Below are 15,733 nucleotides of genomic sequence, written 5' to 3'. Positions count from 1 at the left end.
GGGAGATATTTATGTATTTATATATTTATATATATGTACCATGGTCAGGTACAGAAAACTTTAAATTTTGAAAATCATTTGATGGTTGACCAAGTCTTTAGAGATGGCGTATGAGTGTAGTAGTGACTCTTATAGGTAGACATCTGAGAGCCAGTATCGTTGTTGGATGTGTTTCTTGGTTGAATTAGGTTGTGGAAAGTATCTTTCAGCGTAGATCCGAGATCATGTGGAACATGAGATGCAGCAACAGCTGGACCAACAATACAACCAACAAATATGGCCAAAACCAAGAAATATAAACTGCAATACCTTCTAACCATGCGTTTACGTAGGCGTGCCTGTTTCAAAGAATAAATTGGTGGGCGAATTTGACGAGATGGTTTCAACCAAAATAGCATGATAGAGTGAAATTTATCTATTTTGGGGATACAAACAATCGGTAGTTGACAAATTAAAATTATATGCCCCAGGACAAAATCTGCAGCAAACTCAGAGAGCTCGATAACTTTGGCAGTCAGCTCTCTCGCTGGTTGAGTCCATGCCATATATCCCAAACCAGTACCATACCACTTACCTGTCCAAAAGGCTGTGTTAGCATGATCATTTTTAAATTCACGGGTCAACAACAATACCGTCATACAGTGGAAAATCAGCCTTTGACACTGTAGGCACGTAACAACACCTATCAACATTTTAACGAAACTGAAACCTTCCAGAACCCACATGACAATAAAAAAAACAATATGGACAATAACAGCAACACCATGTGCAATGCCTGCCATTACGGAGCCTGTCTTCTTGCAACACATGCCTAACAGAGGCCCTGAACAACAAGACATACCCATACAGAAGAATAGAACACCGAGATCGACAGCAATAGGAGCCAAGGTACAAATAATAACACGTAAAACAGAGTTCACTGTACCATCTTCACCAGTCTTGACGCCAGTTTGTGCATTAATGAATGTGAAGGCAATGAAACAACCTGCTGCATAAATAGCGCACGGTATAATCTCTGCCATTATCAGATTGGTTCTATGAGCTCTGCTTGCATCTCCCGCAGATTTTTCAGATTCATCTCCAACCAGTTTACGCTTGAACCCTGTTATGCGAGACCTTGACATTCTCACATAACCAATCCATGAATTCCTGTGATATTTATTATTACCTCTTGAAAGCCATCTAATATAATCTCTGTAGTCTAGGAAGAAATCTTCCCAAGCAAATTGGTGCGGATTAAAGATGAACGGCGCAAAAATTAAAGCAGATAGTGATGCCCAAAACCATAATAACGGAGCTTGCCAATGCGCGACGGTACCAAATAATAGCATCAACATCGATCTTGACCCCATGTAGATAGCTGAACCAGCAAATCTTGAATAAAGAATGGAGAACGGTATACGTGACGTGGCAAAACCACGTCCTGTTGAAATATAACGGGCTCCACCGATAGCAATGTCACTCAATAACGCAGATGAATAGATTTGGCCGGCGAAAACTTCAAACATTGGTGATAAGGATAAAATATGACGGAAGAATCTTTGGGTGGCTTTCCATAAACCACGTTCGATTAACTCCTGAACGACAATGGGGACGAAAGCAATCCAGAAGACAATGAAAATGGATAATGTGTAACGTCTCACCCAATCAACTACAGGTTGAAAGTTGTAACAACCGATTGGATACAAAACATCAGTGGTTGGCTTGTTTCTATCATAAATACACATGATAGATTCGTGGGCCAAAGCAGATAGATTTACTAACGTCAGCATAAACATTTGCAAAGATAATTGAATAAACAAGTTATTCAAATGGAAACCTGGATGCGCATAATAGAACGTCAAGAAACGATCGATAGGTAATTGAGTACCCAAATAGTAATATTCACGGGACAACATTTGTTCACCCATACCAGCACCAATCTTTGTGGTGAAATTCAAAATGGTACCGAAACCCAAATCTCTACCTTTACCACATTGGTAGTACTCACAATGTTTGATACGACCACCACGAAGTATGGCATTCATACCAGCATAAATATCTTCGTTCAAATGTAAACCCTTTTGTGCTTTAGAAACACCACCTCTTGTCGTCATATATGTTGCATTGATGAAATCTGGATGACCATAATGTAATTTACCACCAATCTGTGCTAGAGTACGAGCAAATAATGTACCAAAAGTTTGTTCTTTACCAGCAGCCACATCACCCAAAACACCAGAGTTCTCAGAGAAAATGTATTCTCTAGCGCCGACAATCGCGACAGGGTGATTTGTTGGCTGATCCGCATATTTCAAACCAGGAGTGTAAGGATGAATCTGTTCAATACCTAATTCTTCAAATTCTGCCAAGACAGACCTGATCTTCAAGCACTCTTCCAGGTAGTTGTCTTGATTAGCATCAATGAGCTGAATATATTCACCTCTGTAAAAAATCAAAGCATGATTTTGGTTATCAGATTTACCATCACCAAGAATTGGATTACCAGACAATTGGACTCTAAATTTGGGACGTCTACGACCATTTTCTAAGATTTCACAGTGACCATCGATCAAAGCAGAGTAAATTCTTGGTTCTTCTCCCTCACTCAAAGGTGGCTCTTCATCCAAATATGCAATTTGTAAGTCTGGATAAGCCCTTAATAAAAACTCAGCATTTTCCAGTTCATGAGGTTTAAACTTGGCCAATCTTTGCATAGAGACCAAAAATTTAAACTTTCTTCTTGCCATTTTTTCTAGTTCTCTTTCTAAACCATCGGCGTTGCCACCAAACATTTGAACAATTTCTGGGTTTTCCACACGATAAAGTAACTTGATGGCCCTTGAATAATTCATGAACCCAGAGATGGTACGATATAAAGTTTGAGACCTCAAAGAAGCCCAAATTCTCGTACGTAAGGTATATTCAGGCGCAGCTGATTTAAAACCAATGCAGTAAAAAGGCAAATCATCGATTTGAGACTTTAAAGCGTCTTCCTTTTCGGGTTCTTCCTCGTTGTTCTCATACGCTGCAGTTTCTTCAGCCAAAATTTTGGTATCCTTAACAAAGCAGTCCCATTCTACTGGATGTAGTTGTTTCAGGTATTCCAAAAGAGTGACTCTTGAAAATTGATCATCCTCACGGATAATCTCTCTTAATGACAATAAAATTCTTTCAGCATAGTGAGGAGTTAATACAGTAAAAGTTGGCATGTTGTCAACTGGAAGTGGTTCGGGAATAGGTGTAGATAAAGATTGGGCGAAAAAAGATATACGACGTTCAGCTTCCGAATCTCTGGGGAAAAATTCAGTATCGAAGTTATTATCATCTTGAGATACAAAGAAAGTAGGGGCTCTCAAAGTTCTTTTACCTTCAATTTCAGATGGAACTTGATGATACAGTAGCTTTTGTACATGATCAATGGCCAATAAATGCTCTCTGTACATGGAGATAATGATAGCATTCCAAATTTGAGAAATCAAAACTTTCGGTTTGTATTTAATCTCCATATCAGAAGTAGCCAAAATCTTTGAGTAAATTCTTTTGGGCAATCTGGTAAAAATATTTCTCCATGGGGTCAAGATAGAGATACCCAAATAGAAAGATTTACCAACAGAGAAAATGGTGTTAACGACGATGTACCATAGGTAAGTATCTAAAAAGAACAGAATGAAATCTGTCGCGACCATCAAGCCTAACACAATTTTAGGCTGCACTTTACAGATTTTATCACCCCACCAGTATTCACCAGTACATCTCATGGAAGTAGTGGACAGAATTCTAATTGGGTCTCTTAGTGATAGAATCAAAAAGAAATACGACTCTGCATACTTGGCAGCAAAAACCGTTGCCCAGACCAAATAAGACATCCATCTATCTAAGCCATGCAATGGAGCAAAAGACGCGGTGAAAGTCTGTGAAGCGACATAACTTCTTGTAGATTTCTTCATATACGATGTAAATAACCCACCTAATGGCATTATCGAGAAAAAAACAAGTGTTGCTACAGCAACGAAAAACATAACAGCACCCACAACACGGGCGGCAGTGGAATATACGGTATCCTTGTCATAAGCGAAAACAAATATTACCGGCCCGAGATTAATACCTAGGATGATGCATAAGAACCAGAATCGGCGAGACAAATGTTGAGCACCAGCCCATTTTCTTGGAACAAATGACCATTCGCATAAAGTAGCAGCAATTTGAATCAAACATGCTACAGTACCACCTAATGCTGCGGTGGCCCACTTATAAGCTGCCAGAGGTTGATTATTCACCAATTGTTGATAGTTATGGGTGTAAAGAGTCGGAGCATTATAAGCGCAGTACATCCAATAAACCGAGATGTGCATGATCCAAATACGGTTGAAGTTGGTGACTAGATGTAACCAAGAACGAGTCTCTTTGTAAGTCTTGAAAAAAACATCATCCCATATGATTTCGCCCAACTTTGAATAACGCTCTTCCGCCGGTAAATCAATCAGTCTCGTTCCATCTTCCATGACGATTTTGGCTATACCCTCTGGATACCAGAATAGTTGGTTTACATCATCATAACCGATGACCTTGTTATGATCCTTTTCGCTCTTCACGTAACGACCGTCCAAAATTTGGTAAACTTGATTTCTAATAAATCGGTACAGAGGAGTAATCACTCTGTTTAGGAAATCACCTTCTGGCAAGGGGTCAGAACGTTGTTGACATTGTGGAGAGTCTAAGTAATCAGAAGCGCATTTGTAAATGAAACAAAGGCACTCGGGAGTAAACCTGACCTGGTTTGACTCGCCCCAACATAATAGATACAAAGCGATTTGGCGAACCATTTCAAATGGAGAAAGTTGATTCATCTTTGTCTTCCACCTAAAGTCAGCAGCTTCTAAGGAGTTATCACCCTCTATTTGGTTCAAAGTCTCTTCAGTATCTTCAAGGTTAGCTTCTTGAATGGCTTTTTTATTTTTCTTCTTAGCCTTTCTTGCCTTTCTTGACAATTTACCCAATTTCATATTTCTGAACCCGATCTCATCATCCATGTCGAGTTGAGCAGCAAAGTACCATTTTTTGTAGTTGGCAGTATCACTACCAATATAATCAGCATGTAAAGATAAAAGGGCCTGCTCGGGGGACATCCTAGAGGATCTTGAATCCAAAAGGGTCATGAAATGGTCAAACATGTTTCTCATGGAATCTCTTTGAAATCCAAATTTATTCGTTAAATCTATAAAGATATCTTCGATCTGTTCGATGGGCAGGGGAGACTGAGGGTCCGCAGTCCAGGCTGGATAAGGCTCATTTGGTAAAGCCGCTTCAATGGCATTAGGATCATAATAGTGGCCGTTGCTATCAACTGCACCATTTCCATAAGGCGTCGAGGCTCCGGAAGAGCCATCCTGATCAGGATAGCTCATTTGTGAGGGAGTATATTGATCGTTAGGATAACTACCAGAAGGAGGACCGTAGCTACTAAAATCTGAGAAGTTTTCTCCATCTTGAGAAGATGGATTCATCACATTAGGAGGCTGGCTATAGTAGCCAGCATCGTTATTATAAGAGTCTTGGGCCTGAGCGGGCCCTTGAACTTGAGCACCTTCAACGTACTGTTCATTTGGATCGTAGTAACCATCATCCAGTTGGCCTTGCGCGTAAATAGGTTGGCCATACTCATCGTACGCACTTTGATCTTGTGTCACTTCATACGTAGGATAATTACCGTCACCATTCCCATTACCATTATCATAATACTGATCATTCAAGTTGGGATCGTTATAGGACATAACTGCGACAATTTAGTAATTTTTGTTTTGAATTTTTGAAATGGGTCCAAGTCCCGTTTCTCTTGGCTCTTTTGTAACTTCTTCTATACGCCTGCAAAAAAAGGTATATGCGGCGTTCTTTGTAACCTCTAGTCTTCAGCAATATATCGAGGAAGCACCAAAAAAAAAAAAGGAAAAACCAAAAAAGAAAGATGTAAAAATAAACAAAGGATTTGGGTCGAGCAGAGCGTAGTGTGCTTCTGAGTGTGGAGTATATGTATGAAAAAACACAGATAATATATATATAAAATGCAGTACCTTATAAAATTCTCTTCTTAGAGGAAGTATATTAGTGGAAATCAGAAAAGTAGAAACGAAAAAGTACCCGATGTAGTCCTTTTCTTTTGTATTTCGAGATCTCGTGCCCCCACTCCTTGTGTAACTGTGTTTCTGTGCTTTGACGATGGACAAAGTGAAAGTTGAACCAGGTAACAAAAGAAACGAAGAAAACGAGGCTGCGTCGTTCTGTCCCGTTTTGTTCTGGCTTGTTTTATATATACATATGTACACACACCTACATCTGCACCGTACCGCGCAAATATCTTTAGCCACGACTCCATGTTAGAACAGCCACTGTAGAATATGCCGATCTTATCGTGTGCGTCGCATCAGCATCATCACTTTTGGCGATTTGAGGATACTAGGCCTTTACATTGGCGCGGCATGGCCCATACCCCACCACCATCCTCACAGTTCTCCGCAAGTCATGGGCCACGGCTACCGCACAGCTACCGCACAGCCACCGACTACAGCTACCTGCTCCTGTGTGGTTGGTTGCCTTCAATCCTCGTGCCGCTCCACGAAATCGGCGATGGTTTCGGCACATCTTCCAGGCTTCTCCGCATTAACCCAGTGACCCGCATCGATGTCACGTGTTTCAAACCGTGGGAAAAACGCGCCGATGAGTGGAAGATACTCGTCGACCACGTAATGCGACTGCGTGGCCCTTATGAACAGCGCAGGCCCCGTCCATCGTTCATGGGCGGGATCTAAAGGCCACGCTGCGATCTCCCCTTTAACGATAGCGTCTTTTAGCGTCGATAGGGGAATACGTTCTTGGAACGTATACGATGACGAAGGCGACGAACCGTCTATCGTGACTCTTTTCAGAGTCGTTAGCAGAAATCGTCTCACTAGCTCATTGCCGCCAATTCTCCCCGCAAGGTATTCGTCTGCCTGCTTTAGTGTCTGGATAGTCTTGCCGTTGTCATTAACGATTTCCATCAGCGCTCTGATATAGTCCACAAACTCGGCGTTAGGGCGTAAACTCACGGGAGCGTTTTCTATACAGACCATCATAGAACACAATTTCGGGTTCTTCAGGACCAGCATCATCGCGACTTTACCACCCATCGAGTGACCTACTATAATAGGCCCTCCATGGGCGTTCAACCTGTGCTTTGCAATGAAATGCCTCACATCTTCCGACATCGCGCTATAATTATGTACCGGGCTGTGCGATGAGGACCCATGGTTTCTTAGATCTAGCAGGTACACATCCCTTCCCAATTGCTTGTTGAGGTTTCGGCCAATGCTTCGGTTGTTAAGTTTGTTACCGAATAGGCCGTGCAGTATAATAATGGGCGGCTTTGGCGTCTCGTTATGACCATCTTTTAGCGCATTTCTCTTGATTATGTCATATGAAAGGTCCAGCAGAACTTGTTTCTGCTGTTGCGCCCTCGCCAACGAGTGAAAGGCATGGATTGACTGATTAATGGTTGGGAAACCTGCACTTTTTCGGATCGCATATTGTTCCATACGTATCATTCCGTACCGTGCGAGAACACTGGCCTTATTCATGATCATTGCGGCTCTCCTAGTCTGCACTTGGTTGTAACGTCTTAAATTCCTGAAGCTTTAAATTGTGCACGTGCGCTATAGTTTATTTAGTGTGTTTGTCTTTCTGTCCTTTTTTTTTCTTTTGCCGTTTTCAGTTTGATAATTCTAATGAATTGAATTCTTGCGCGCATCATGAAAAGTAATAAAAAAGGACATCGAGAACTTTGCAGTGAAATTTAGAAATATTCAATAATGTCTTTATTTATTAGAGAGCTTGGAGGAAGAAGAGGAGAAGATCAGCATATCAAAATGATCAAAGGAGTATATTATAATGAAATAAATACGAACTTGGAAATCTCATCCTCCGGCCAGTGTCTACGATTTATCCAAGAAACCATCGTGCCATCCTTAACAAATAATGGTGACAATACTACCTCGATACAGTACCACGGCATATCGAAGAACGATAACATCAAGCAATCTATAAACAAGCTGAAAAAGCAGATCTGCACTACTGACGGGAACTCGGGGCAACAGCGAGTACTTTGTGTATTCTCTTATGGTCCACATATTCAGAAGATGTTAAGTATTTTGGAAATATTCAAAAAGAGTTACACCAATGACGATAGAAAATTGTATCAATGGAATAAATTAACGTCGTTCAATATAACAAAAGAAGGCAGAAATGAACTTTTAGAGAAGAAACTAAAGGTTCCGATTTTGATCGCTATTGTATCTCGTTCGGAGGCAATGAATCTCAACCTGCACTTATTCACCAAACAGTAAAAATTTGACAAGACTCCGTCATCTGTAACTACATCTGCATTTGTATCCTATACTATAAATCATTTACAAGAGTTTTCACACAAAGCAAGACTGTCAATTGTTTTTTTGCTACGAGAAATGTGTCATTGAACAAAAAAAGGAGCGCATGAAATAGCACAGCTTTAGTTTTTTTTTCCCTTTGGAAATTAGAAATTTCAATGATATGCCCTCTCTTAAAAAGAATAAAGACATGATCGTCAATTTAGGCCTCGCTTTGAATCCATAAACCACCACAAATATGCAAAGTTTACGGATCTTCGAAGAGGCCATCTTCAAATTAGTGAAGCTTTTCTAAGAATGCCTAGTATTTACAATCATCTGCAGTCTCAATCATGAAGAAACAGAAAGTAAATAGAAAAAAAATGCCAGGCACCTACCTAGCAACTCATTTTTTTTTCTATATTGATGAATAACAAATTACACAAATTACTGGATGATACGTTTCCTTAGGCAACTTTTGCTTTCAATCCGCTTTTGTTGGTTCGGATTGGGGAGGTTATATCTAATATGAACGTTCTCCAAAGGATCTGAGAAAGCAGCTACTTATAAAATCGAAGTTCTCATGAAGGCGCAAATTTTTTCTCAGCCATCCTTGGTCACCTTGCACGTATAACGAATCAAGCGGCAGTGAAAAGTTAGGGCTTAGCACTGCTTTTACCGCATAGAGTGACTTCAATGAAGTAGTGTTGCTTCATCAAACCATGCGGTGCTATAAACCACCAATAGAGCTTTGTTTGATCTTCTCTTTGGTTGAATCTCAAAGTTTAGTCAATAGAGCTGCATATGCTGTTTTTGGGAACAATAATCGACTATCGTTCACAGATTAGTAGCATAGCAGATTGACACTATTATTCATGTCACTAGAGTACTATCTGATGCGACAATGATTAACTATGGTCCATTGAATACTAGTATAACAGATCAAGTTTATAATTACTCCCGACAAAGTGTAACCATTTACGGTGTTCAAGAGATGACGTAAATTAAGGAACCAATACAAGATCCAACTGTTATCAAACTGATTAAAGCTAAAGTTCAAGGATTGAGACTGATGATATAATAGGATCAATAAATAACAATGTATGGAACAAAGATGAAAATATTCTCAATATTATGTATAATTGTTAATCGCTCTCTTTGGTAATTTCTGTACCCTCGATGAGAACCTCCAGTATCTGCTATGTACCTGGTATTATTACCTTTATCGAAAAATGGGTTTCAACAATCTTCACATGATTTACACTCATTTCTAAGTTATCATTATTCTATAATTAACTATAGTGACGTCTCTGGAACATTTAAATGGTTAATAACGTCTATCCAGTGTTTGTTTGCGGATACAAAAAATGTTAAGAAGATATGTGATCAGTGGGTTTAAGTCAAGTTAAAGAGCTCTCAATCGAACATTAACTCTGAGTTCACATACAACGATATTATTCGTTACATTGAACTTATTGTCAATCCCTGACTTGCTCTCATACCGGATATTTTTGTTGGAACAATAATCAACTATCCGTCAATTACTAGTCCAGCTGATTAATACATTAAATCACGTAACTAGAAGATTATCATATACAGTGTTAAGAAGATGACGAATATTATCAGCCCAGTGAAATAAGATTCAGAACAGTCATCGAATTTAGTGGAAGCTGAAGTGCAAGGATTGACAATGCAGTAGGATCAATGAATAACAACGTATAAAATGAAGGAAGAAATAAGAATAGATTATGTAAAAGTGTAGATTCCCTTTCGTGGATTCCTAAATCCATGAGGAGAACTTCTAGTATATTCTATATACATAATATTATTAACCTTATCAAAAAATGGAATCCCAACAAATGTCACAAGATTTTAATGGTCAATAATAATGATGAACCTACTTGTTCCAACAGCAGATGCAGTTATCTATACGGTGAATATGGAAAATCTTGAACATTCCTTTGTTGTATCTCAAAATGAGATACCTCAGCATTACTAGATTTATCAACCTAGACATAAAACATGTATGAAACACGTACCAAACAATAGTTCCAAAACAGACAAGATTGAGTATACTAGGCAGCCTACTTGCCTAAGATGAACCAAACCAACCAAACGTATAAATACCTGAACAATTAGTTTAGATCCGAGATTCCGCGCTTCCACCCTTTAGTTAGATTCAGATCTTATATAGATTATATAGGATAAGTAACATTCTGTGAATCACGTTAATAATAAGTCTGACAACAAGTTACTCTCCTAAACGAATTTAGGATTGTCAAGACATCCGGTATTACTCGAGCCCGTAATACAACATCTGGTAGCGTTAAAGGTTACTAATTGTTCACGCAAACCAACGAATCCCCGAACCTAGCTACACCAACATCTGTCATGAGCTTTATGGATCAAATCCCAGGAGGAGGAAGTTACCCAAAGCTTCCGGTGGAATGTCTTCCTAATTTCCCGATCCAACCAGCACTAACCTTCAGAGGTAGGAATGACTCGCACAAGTTGAAAAACTTCATCTCTGAAATAATGTTAAACATGTCTATGATTCCCTGGCCCAACGAAGCCAGTCGTATTGTCTATTGTAGAAAACACTTACTGAACCCTGCTGCTCAATGGGCTAATGATTTTGTCCAAGAGCAAGGCATACTGGAAATAACATTCGACACTTTCATACAAGGACTCTATCAGCATTTCTATAAGCCACCAGACATCAACAAAATCTTCAATACGATCAATCAACTATCTGAAGCAAAACTGGGTATTGAACGTCTCAACAAACAATTCAAAATGATTTGGGACAGAATGCCACCAGACTTTATGACCGAAAAAGCAGCTATTATGACATATACCCGCTTACTGACAAAGGAAACCTACAATATAGTTAGAATGCACAAACCAAAAACGTTAAGAGGAGCCATGGAGGAGGCTTACCAAACAACCGCACTAACTGAGAGATTCTTCCCAGAATTCGAGCTAGACGCCGATGGAGATACTATAATCGCAGCCACAACTCGTTTACAAGAAGAGGATGACAACGACAGTGACCCAGAAGATAACTCGTTAACCCAGAAGAGACACGTCCACGCAGTTCGGACAAGAAGATCATACAATAAACCGACCGCGACTTATCACAACAGGAGAAGCAATAATCCATCTAGAGAAGAGTGTGTAAAGAACCGTCTCTGTTTTTATTGTAAGAAAGAAGGACACCGCCTGAACGAATGTAGAGCTCGTAATGCGAGTTCTAGCCGATCCTGACCCTGAGTCGAAAGACCACACGAAATTTTCTATCACATCTCAACCTATTGTACATTATATCGCCATACCTGAAATGGACAAGACTGCCGAAAAACACATAAAAATAAAAAACACGAAAATAAGAACCCTGTTTGATAGTGGATCACCCACATCATTTATACAAAGAGATACCGTAAAACTCCTGAATCTGCCAATCCACGATACTCCGCCGCTCCGCTTTAGAGGATTCATATCTACCGAATCTGCCACGACCTCAGAAGCAGTTACTCTCGACCTTACAGTCGACAATCTGCAAATCAATGTAGCCGCATATGTACTCGATAAAATGGACTACCAACTCCTAATCGGAAATCCAATTCTACGCCGCTACCCGAAACTCCTGTACACAATCCTGAACACTAAGCAGTGTACTTCCGCCCAGAAGCCCAAGGCTTATCATCCCGAAAACATTAACTATGTGAAAGTTAAATGCGCTGGTAATCGTGGTAACTCCAGAACCAAGACACTGTCCTTTGCCCCCACTACTCCTGACGCAACTGACCTGAAATCCGCTGGTAATCGTGGCGACTCCAGAACTAACACCCTGTCTTTTGCCCCCACTATTCCTGACGCAACTGACCCGCTTACAACACTTGACAATCCAGGTAGTATTCACAATACATTTGCACAATTCCAGATACCTGAAGAAGCGATGATCCTAGAAGAGGATGAAAGATACTTCAACGTTGTTTCAACCATCCATAACGTCGAACCTAAAGCTATTGATCACAGCGATAAGGAACCATTTTCCACGTTGCCGGCTTGGTTACAACAGAAGTATACAGAGATTATACGTAATGATCTCCCAGCAAGATGTATGAACATCGACAACGCTCCCGTAAAACACGACATTGAAATTAAACCTGATGCACGACTACCTCGACTACAACCATATCACGTCACCGAAAAGAACGAACGAATAATCAACAAGATCGTTCAAGAACTGCTCGACAACAGATTCATTGTCCCCTCGAAATCTCCATGCAGTTCCCCCGTTGTCCTCGTCCCGAAGAAGGATGATACCTTCCGACTCTGTGTCGACTACCGTGCCCTGAACAAGGCAACTATCTCCGACCCATTTCCATTACCCAGAATCGACAACCTATTAAGCCGTATTGGGAATGCCCAAATATTCACCACGCTAGATTTGCACAGTGGTTATCACCAGATTCCAATGGAACCAAAAGACCGCTACAAAACCGCTTTTGTCACCCCGTCCGGTAAATATGAATACACTGTCATGCCATTTGGTCTAGTCAATGCACCTAGCACCTTTGCAAGATACATGGCCGACATTTTCAGAGACTTGAGATTTGTCAATGTCTATCTTGATGACATATTAATCTTCTCTGAATCCCAAGAAGAACATTGGAAACACTTAGATACAGTTCTTGGAAGACTAAAGGACGAAAACCTTATTGTTAAAAGGAAAAAATGTCAATTTGCATCAAAACAAATTGAATTCCTAGGCTATAGTATTGGAATCCAGAGAATAGCCCCACTGCAACACAAATGTGCAGCAATCCGAGACTTCCCGACCCCGAAAACAGTAAAACAAGCACAACGATTTTTAGGAATGATTAATTACTACAGACGATTCATTCCAGAATGTTCTAAGATAGCACAACCCATTCAACTGTTTATTTGTGACAAAAGTCAATGGACAGAAGAACAAGACAAAGCAATCGAGAAGCTGAAAACCGCCCTATGTAGTTCCCCTGTTTTGATACCATTCGATAGCAAAGCAACTTACCGATTAACCACAGACGCCTCAAAAGATGGTATTGGTGCTGTTCTAGAAGAAATCAATACAAAAAACAAACTTATTGGTGTCGTCGGTTATTTCTCTAAGACCTTAGAAGGCGCTCAGAAGAATTATCCCGCAGGCGAATTAGAACTACTTGGAATTATTAAAGCACTCCACCACTTCCGATATATGCTTCACGGTAAGCATTTTACATTGAGAACAGACCACATCAGCTTACTGTCACTACAGAATAAAAACGAACCCGCACGACGCGTACAACGATGGTTAGACGACCTAGCCACCTATGAATTTACCTTAGAATACCTAGCAGGACCCAAGAATGTCGTTGCCGATGCCATATCCCGTGCCGTATACACCACATTTCCAGAAACACCCGATCCTATCAACCCAGAAAGCTGGAAAACTGAATATAAATCAGACCCATTGTGTAGTGCTACGTTAATTCATCTGAATGAACTGACGCAACACAATGTCAAACCGGAGGATATGTCAGCCTTCCATAGCTACCGAAAGAAATTTCAATTATCCGAGACCTTCCGTAAGAACTACTCCATCGTAGACGAAATAATCTACTATCGAGACCGATTAGTAGTCCCGGTAAAACAACAGAACGAAGTCATAAAACTGTATCACGATCATACTTTATTCGGAGGCCATTTTGGTGTAACTGTAACATTTGGAAAGATTGCTCCAATTTATTACTGGCCGAAATTGCAACATTCAATTACACAATACATCCGTACCTGCGTACAATGTCAACTCACAAAATCACATCGACCACGTTCACAAGGACTATTGCAACCGCTTCCCGTAGCAGAAGGAAGATGGCTTAATATATCAATGGATTTTGTGACTGGACTACCCTTAACAACAAACGATTTGAATATGATCCTCGTTGTTGTCGACCGCTTCTCGAAACGCGCTCACTTCATAGCTACAAGAAAAACAGCAGACGCATCACAGCTAATAAATACGCTATTCCGCTATATCTTTTCATATCATGGTTTCCCGAAAACAATAACCAGTGATAGAGACATCCGTATAACCGCAGAAAAATATCAAGAACTTACAAAAAGATTAGGGATAAAATCGACAATGTCTTCTGCAAACCACCCCCAAACAGATGGACAATCCGAAAGAACGATTCAAACATTGAACCGATTGCTAAGAGCTTATGCCTCCACCAATACCCGGAACTGGCACACCTACTTACCACAAATTGAATTTGTCTATAACTCCACACCGACCAGAACACTTGGAAAGTCACCATTCGAAATTGATTTAGGATATACTCCCAATGCACCTACCATTAAAACGGATTGCGAAATCAATGCAAGAAGTTTTACCGCCGTAGAACTGGCCCGACACCTCAAAGCTATTACGATCCAAACAAAAGAACGACTAGAGTCTGCTCAGATTGAAATGGAAACTAATAACAACCAAAGACGTAAAACTTTGTTATTGAACATAGGAGATCACGTACTAGTGCATAGAGATGCATATTTCAAGAAAGGAGCATATATGAAGGTACAACCTATATATGTTGGACCATTTCGAGTTGTCAAGAAAATAAATGATAACGCTTACGAACTCGACTTGGATTCACACAAGAGAAAACATAGAGTTATTAACGTACAATACTTAAAGAAATTTGTATACCGACCCGACGCATATCCAAAGAATAAACCAATCAGTTCCGTTGAAAGAATCAACAGAGCCAATGAAGTCATTGCAGTTATAGGGATAGATACCACACACAAAGCATACTTATGTCGTATGCAGGATGTGGACCCGACAATCTCAGTAGAATATTCAGAAGCTGAATTCTACCAAATCCCAGAGGAAATACGAAAGTCAATATTAGCCAATTTTAGACAATTGTACGAGACTCAAGACAACTCCGAGAGAGAGGAAGATGTTGTATCTCAAAATGAGATACCTCAGCATTACTAGATTTATCAACCTAGACATAAAACATGTATGAAACACGTACCAAACAATAGTTCCAAAACAGACAAGATTGAGTATACTAGGCAGCCTACTTGCCTAAGATGAACCAAACCAACCAAACGTATAAATACCTGAACAATTAGTTTAGATCCGAGATTCCGCGCTTCCACCCTTTAGTTAGATTCAGATCTTATATAGATTATATAGGATAAGTAACATTCTGTGAATCACGTTAATAATAAGTCTGACAACAAGTTACTCTCCTAAACGAATTTAGGATTGTCAAGACATCCGGTATTACTCGAGCCCGTAATACAACATCCTTCAAGAAATT

The 15,733-nt window shown here is 40.0% G+C and overlaps 4 protein-coding genes across 4 annotated transcripts; 2 read left to right on the top strand and 2 right to left on the bottom strand.

Annotated features, from left to right (window-relative positions):
- Nucleotides 1-74: 74 nt before the first annotated feature.
- GSC2 (1,3-beta-glucan synthase GSC2) lies at nucleotides 75-5,753 on the bottom strand (the record flags this gene model as incomplete). The annotated part of the gene is made up of 1 exon (XM_056228043.1): nucleotides 75-5,753. One exon carries the CDS (start codon nucleotides 5,751-5,753, stop codon nucleotides 75-77), a length of 5,679 nt encoding a protein of 1,892 aa, XP_056087805.1.
- An 819-nt stretch (nucleotides 5,754-6,572) lies between these two features.
- Nucleotides 6,573-7,598, bottom strand: IMO32 (Imo32p; the record flags this gene model as incomplete). Its single annotated transcript, XM_056228042.1, has 1 exon — nucleotides 6,573-7,598. The coding sequence occupies one exon, from the start codon at nucleotides 7,596-7,598 to the stop codon at nucleotides 6,573-6,575; it is 1,026 nt and encodes a 341-aa protein (XP_056087804.1).
- Nucleotides 7,599-7,880: 282 nt separating this feature from the next.
- On the top strand, nucleotides 7,881-8,357 carry POP6 (ribonuclease P/MRP protein subunit POP6; the record flags this gene model as incomplete). The annotated part of the gene is made up of 1 exon (XM_056228041.1): nucleotides 7,881-8,357. One exon carries the CDS (start codon nucleotides 7,881-7,883, stop codon nucleotides 8,355-8,357), a length of 477 nt encoding a protein of 158 aa, XP_056087803.1.
- A 3,358-nt stretch (nucleotides 8,358-11,715) lies between these two features.
- Nucleotides 11,716-15,402, top strand: SKDI07G2820 (uncharacterized protein; the record flags this gene model as incomplete). Its single annotated transcript, XM_056228040.1, has 1 exon — nucleotides 11,716-15,402. The coding sequence occupies one exon, from the start codon at nucleotides 11,716-11,718 to the stop codon at nucleotides 15,400-15,402; it is 3,687 nt and encodes a 1,228-aa protein (XP_056087802.1).
- Nucleotides 15,403-15,733: the final 331 nt, after the last annotated feature.

The sequence above is a fragment of the Saccharomyces kudriavzevii genome (genome assembly GCF_947243775.1).
Source record: "Saccharomyces kudriavzevii IFO 1802 strain IFO1802 genome assembly, chromosome: 7".
Taxonomy (NCBI): domain Eukaryota; kingdom Fungi; phylum Ascomycota; class Saccharomycetes; order Saccharomycetales; family Saccharomycetaceae; genus Saccharomyces; species Saccharomyces kudriavzevii.
Note: the sequence above shows the minus strand (reverse complement) of the source record. Positions and strands in the feature narration are given on the sequence as shown.